Raw genomic sequence first — 6,689 nt, 5'->3', positions numbered from 1 at the left:
GTAGCCATTCGTTATGTCAATCTATTTTAAGGAAAAAAGCAATTCGAAAAAATTTGGAGTTAGACGGTTAGAATTCTCTGCCGACGATATGCAATACAGAGAAAATGCATTAGCATACTCCTACCTATCAGCCATTTTGCGCAAAGTTGAAAGGGATGCATCTAGCTCTTCATCCGACAATCCTGCGAGAAAACCACTGTCCTCCACTCCAATTTCATAGATAGCCTCTCCATGACCTTCCTCCAACCGCCACTTCATCTGAGTTACAAGATGCTCCACGCGGAATTCAGATGGGTTGACCAGCTTAAGCTGAACAACGTGAATGAGAAAATCAAGGTGCAATTTATTATTTTTGTTACCCTTTAGAGTTTGAAAAATTAATCATTTCTTTCCTACTAAAACTAGCACCCCACCCCCCTCCACTTCCCTCCTCAGTCTCTTTTTCTCTCTCTCTCCAGTCTCACTCACACATGTATACACACATGAAAATACTCCAACTAACAAAGATCATTTCTTTGACCTGTCGTCAATTTAACTTTTATGGACACACAATAAGCATGAAATGAAAAATCAGCTCTCCATGGGTATGGTAAATTTGTTAAATATTTAGAATTTTTATCACAATGCTCAAATTCATTGTTCTAAATCCACTGAACTTAATACATGTTCACACTAATGTTTGCAAAAACTGCATACACACACGAACACACACTCAAAAACATCTCAAAGAATTGTTAAATCAACAATTCCATTCACTGTGAACACATGGAAAAATGATGAACATAAAATGAAATAAAAGCAACTCTATTCATTTTTTTACATCCAAATGAAAACACTTACTTTGTACTCAATATTTCCTTCCTCTTCCTGAAAAATACATGAAAAATAATTCAAGTAATTTGTAAACACTTTTTACTTAGCAATTTGCAATGAAACACATCAAAAGCTCTGATTTTAGGAGTTTGCCAGAGCATATATATAATATATTCGACAGGAATCAATGTAAATAAATCTACCAATCAATAAGCTTCAGCTGATAGCATCAAAAATGTCAGATAGACAAATTCTTAATTCAAATAAACCGTGATATCGAAAAATGAGAGATATTGACGAAAATTCTAAGAAGTAATTGAAATGGTACATGTCCCATTGAAATAATGCTAGCTTGATGTTCTTGTGTTAAATTTGGTTCCTGTCCAATTGACATCCACAGCAGACCTTCTTGATTTTACCTCCTATTTTTTTAAACACAGAGAGGGTTGTTATAGGGCAATACCAAACCTCTTATAAATTTCCATACTTGTGAACTTCTACTAAAATTTGACGCTTGGTTTCTATTGTCAGACATTTAAATTTACGTTTTCTTAGCCATCATATAAAGTACCTGATATCTATTAAAGGATAGAAGGATTGGATAGGCTATGCTCCTTGCTATACATGGCAGAAAAAATACCACATTTGTCCTATCAGTTTTTGACTGAAAGAAAACATTTCACAGAATTTGTATTTTTAAGTACATTTTTTCTTTGGATTATTACATTTAATGTGATTCTTAATATGTCTTTCCAATGTTCTGATCATTTAAACTTGAAGCAAATTAATTGATATTGAATTACAGTGTAAGAAAGTATAGTCCAACTGTCCTGTCAGTTACCTTGGAATTGCCCTTTAATGAGATCATTTCCAGAAAGTGCACATAAAAATAGACAGTCTAGCTCAATGCTTTTAATACACAGAGAAAGAGTCCTGGCCAACATATCTTGTACCTCAGGAGGCAGAGCCGAAGGGAGTTCATCCATTTCTTCGCTTTGATCATCCTGCTCATCTGGCCCAAACATGCCAACGAGGTGCTCCATTGTCATTAAGTCGAGTCACCACCTGAAAGTGAAATGGATCACATCTACTGCTAGCATGCTACAAATTAGTGTTGCAATTATACTTGTCAGAAATATTGTCTAAATCATAATTCAATAAAATGTACAAACGAATATTTGAATTTGAATGTTAAGTCAAGACTTTACTACATGGAAAGATAACAAATTGATACCCATCACAACTCAAAATTGCTCTACTCTATTTGAGGAGGCAGCAGGGTATGCTTGGTGATGTACATAAGGAAAATACTATACTATATATTTTTTTAAAGTATAAAAATATACAAGGAAAAGTAAAGTTTTGAAATTACAGTCAAACCTGTGTAAGACGGCCACCCATCGTCAAGGAGAAAAGTGGCCGTATAAGACAGGTGGCCGTCTTAGGCAGGACTGATCAAGATGAAGAAAACAAACCATTCCCATCTAAAGTCCCAATCGAAAGTAGCCGCATTGTTCTTGTTTTTGTTGTTGTTGGTTTGTATTTTGTTAGTTATTTTTATTTTGTTGCTGATTTTGCGCAAGAGTGACAATATAACGAAATGTATCAGACGAGGAAGACCGAGTGCCATGTTAAAACAAACAAATGGGTCGCCACCACTCGGAGAACGAGTGACGCTTCTGTTGCAAGTTCATGTTGACGTCCATTGTTACTTTGTTACAGACTGGGAAAACAGTGACCACTGATCTCACATACGATTTGTGTATGAGTTCATGGGCGGGGCATATGGGTTATGAGGGATCACATGCTTACCTCACCAGCAGCTGAATATTGGTACCTATTGGTCAACAGTGGGAGGGGCGTACGCAATATGATCGGTTGGAAGGACTACCTAACAACAACGACAGGTGATTGGATTATGATGGCTCGCCCACAACGCCAGGGGCCAATGCACAATTTATGACAAAACGTTATGGAGTCACTAAGGTGGCCGTCTAAGACAGGTGTTATTGCTTCGTGTGATAGGGGTTGTGTTAAAATATGGTGGCCGTGGCCGCGTTGGACAGGTGCCCGTTTTACACAGTTAAATTATATAGAAAAAACTCAAGGGGGGAAATGGAAAGTGGCCGTTTTTACAGGTGGCCGTCTTATAGAGGTGGCCGTCAGGGCAGGTTTGACTGTACTACCATTTTAAAATTACCGTCCTTGAAATCTGTCTTTTATATTCTCTTAGCTCCTGATATATACTATTTATAAGTCTTAGAGCCACCTTAGAGTCAGTTTAACATTTTGTACTTTTGAGTTTCAGCACATTGATTTTTTATCCACCTCTAGGAGTGCTAGCAAAATGTATGACATGCACCAGTTGGCAGGAGGGAACGAGAGAAAGATAGAGTGGGAAATAGGTGGGGACAAAGAAAGACAGAGACAAACAAAGAGAAAGAGAAGGCGAGCGATACACAGAGGAGAGAGAGAGAGAGAGAGAGAGAGAGAGAGAGAGAGAGAGAGAGAGAGACAGACAGAGAGAGAGAGAGAGAGAGAGAGAGAGAGAGAGGGGGGGGGGGGGGGGGGGACTGCTTGATTGAAATTATGACATTGTAACTTGTTCTTTTCTTCAAATTGTGATTCCTCCAACTCCAAAACGGAGGAAAAACGATCGTTTATCGAAAGGACATCCGCAATCTTCATTTAGATCTAGGTTAGCCGCGAAACTAGATCAAAGATTTATGTCTGTCTGCCTAGATCTAGACCATAGATCTAGAAGAACCTAGGTCTACCCTGAGCCAAGAGGGCGCTGAAACTCTCCGAAATCACAAAAGAGTTCCCCTACCGGGTCTGTATACTTTGTGACTTTTTTCCCGATACCGGGTCTGTGTATACACTCCCTTTTGTAGAAAAAAAACCAACCTTTCCGGACCGGGATTCGATGCCACGCTTGGAAGCACTGAACATTAGACTTAGAGAACGTAGCCAGTAGACAGCTTGTATAACGTTCTCTAGGCCCAACTTAAAGTTCGAGTTGCAGCGCCTTGAATTGTTATCCAAGGGTCTTTCGACTTAAACTTGCTCAAACTCTAACTCAGAAATCAGATGATTATGATTATGAGAGATGAACAAGACGTCTACTTTTAAGCAAACAATGTCAGAAACAATTCTTAGATCTAATCTAGATCTAGATTCTAGATCTAGATTTTTCTAGATCTAGATTTACCCAATATTGATCGGAATAAGACAACGTTATAAAAAAAGGAGTCAAATCCTTGGAGGTTTATCAAAAAACTGAGAAAGCTTCCACAATTCAGGCAGAACTACAATATATGTAGAAACAATGGCTACTACTAGATTCTACTACATCTAAATCAATCTAGATCTAGATTCTAGATCTAGTACTGGCGTTTCAAATAGCACGGGAGCTATTCAGAACGCGGCGTTGCAAATAAAATTTAAGTAACGCAGTGGACGTAGAACACGTTTTTCAGTCTTATAAATTCCGTCTTGGCTTGTAGGCCTAGTATAGGCTCCTACCTTATTTGTTATTTTATACATGTACTACCTTTTACTAAATGACTAAACTAATGTAACATACTTTGAGCTGGTTAAAACCGAGAGTAAGGCACTATAATTAAATGTCCTCTTATATTAGTATTATCATAATTATAGTCTTTATTCTAGACTTAAACAATTCAATGTTTTTATGTTCTTTACTTCGACCTCTGCTTGGACCTTGTTGTTGTGGGATTCTTTCAATTATAATAAAATAGATCGCATTTTTTAAGTTTTTGTGTTTTGTTTTCTGATGTGCTCATATTATTACTGTCCATTTTTACGGGGAACAGCTCACTCCAAGGGTGATTCTTTTTCCGATTCATATTTATTATTTAGGAAAAAAAATTATACGGCATTATATGGGCATAAGAAATAATGAAGAAAGTAAATTTTCATAAGTCCGAAAATATGAAAGTTGCCATGGAATGGAAACAGCACCAACATGCAAAACACAATAATGTTTAAAAAACGAAGGCTTCTTACTCTCTAACAAAATTGCATGAAAATTGGTGGAATGGTAGATACAGATACTATGGTCAATCGTACTGAGCAGAATTTTGATATTTGAATGTAAAAAAAAATATTATATATATATTATATGTGTTCCTGTACCCTGAAATTGCATCACAATAATTAATAAATTAATCATTGAGAACAAAAATAAAAATATTTTACACCTCTATCAAAAATCTGCTCAGTGCAAAGGAAGGAGGAACATTTTAAAGGCATTCCCAAGGCGAAAAGTGTTAACTCCAAAATGGCCACTCATCTTGTGTCTTGTGGGTGTGGTACATGTAGTGATGTCGGTGAATGAGATTATGATGCTGGCAGTGGCAGTGATGATGGTAATAATAATGACGAGGAGGTGGTGATGATAAAGAGAGGGTGAATGATTATTGTGGGGAGAAGAAGGAAGAGGTGGTAGTGGAGGAAGGGAGAAGGAAGATGAAGAAGAGAATAGAATGATGGTGAAGAGGAGGAAATGAAAAACGCAGTTCAAATATAATCTTACACTTTTGGGGACTTTTTTTAAACACAAAACCCAAATACCACTTTTCTCACATTTGCCTCCAAACCCCACCAACACCAATTTAATATTAGTACTTTTTCGGATCTTCAACTTCCATTATTATTTTTAAGATACCGGCCTGTCTTATACATGGCTTTTTTAACCAGCTAAAAAAAATATCATTTCAGTTAATACAATTTAATCAAACCATATGAACTAGAAAGAACATATATGTGGAAGACACTGAGACTCTTGTCAATGCAATAGGTACGTGCCTTGCAAATAAAAGACATCAAGACATTAAAAGATTAACAAAACAGTTGCAAAGTTACAAAGAAACAGAAACATTAAGAAATTAGATATCCACCTACAGAATTTTCATCATAATTTCAAAATTATTTGTAACCCCCCACTAAAAAAATTTTTTTTTTAAAACAACAGCAACGGGGATCTGCAGTGATCATGCAGATCTGGGTCTTGTTACTGGCATTTATCCACTTTTTCTTTTACCTTTTCTTCCCAGTCATGAGCAAAACGTTCATCTCACAGAAGTGTGGTTAACCTCCCCACCCAATCTTACACTTTTCTTACAGAGAAGCCAAAGACACCATTTCCCCTCTGAGGTGTAAGTTTATATTTTGAACGGTCCCTATAGGCCTAGATCTAGATCTTTAAATACATTGAGGCATGTCGCGTACATGAGAGGCGGAGTAGGGTCGCTTTTCGAGGATCGCCGTAAAAATAGCCTGGGACTCACCGGGAGGCTATCTTTACGGCACACCGTAAAAATAGCCAGTGCGAAGTAAATTGGTGATTTCAAGTTTTAAGTACCGTAGCCTAAATCAAACAGACTAATAATTCTAGAATCTAGATATAGATCTACATCTAGATATCTATTCTAGATCTAGATCTAGATTCTAGATCTAGATATCTAGATCTGGAGTCTAGACACAGTGAAATCGAGTGAGGCAAGCGGCAGAATGGGAAAGTACACACCTCAGCCTCAGTGTCTGCAGATTAGACTGATTAGATAGAGTGAGCTGCTATGCTATAGACTATAGATCTACAGTACAGGGGGGATTATTAGACTCTAGATCTAGATCTAGATCTAGAGATCTAAATTAAAATACAACTCTACAACTCACCACACTTTTCTGCCTCTGCCCTCCGCTCTGCACTGCTGGAATCTAGATCTAGATCTAGATTCTAGATCTAGAGATCTATTTATAAAAATAAAATTAGCAGGTGCACCAAACCAAAAGTGTAAAAGACATAGATCTAGATCTAGAATCTAGATTAGATCTAGATCTAGAGTCTATAG

The 6,689-nt window shown here is 37.2% G+C and overlaps 1 protein-coding gene across 1 annotated transcript in view; it reads right to left on the bottom strand.

The window, feature by feature from the left end:
- LOC101846504 (GTP-binding protein 2) overlaps positions 1-6,683 on the bottom strand; it is a 33,890-nt gene extending 27,207 nt beyond the window's left edge. The window contains exons 1-4 of the mRNA XM_005098983.3: positions 6,514-6,683; positions 1,767-1,878; positions 841-867; positions 125-309 (exon numbers count right to left, since the gene is read on the bottom strand). Of these exons, the coding sequence (XP_005099040.1) occupies positions 125-309; positions 841-867; positions 1,767-1,862 (308 nt within the window). The 5' untranslated portion in view covers positions 1,863-1,878; positions 6,514-6,683. The remainder of the gene's footprint in view (positions 1-124; positions 310-840; positions 868-1,766; positions 1,879-6,513) is intronic.
- Positions 6,684-6,689: the final 6 nt, after the last annotated feature.

The sequence above is a fragment of the Aplysia californica genome, unplaced genomic scaffold (genome assembly GCF_000002075.1).
Source record: "Aplysia californica isolate F4 #8 unplaced genomic scaffold, AplCal3.0 scaffold00199, whole genome shotgun sequence".
Classification (NCBI taxonomy): Eukaryota; Metazoa; Mollusca; class Gastropoda; order Aplysiida; family Aplysiidae; genus Aplysia; species Aplysia californica.
This window is presented reverse-complemented; position numbering and strand designations above follow the sequence as displayed.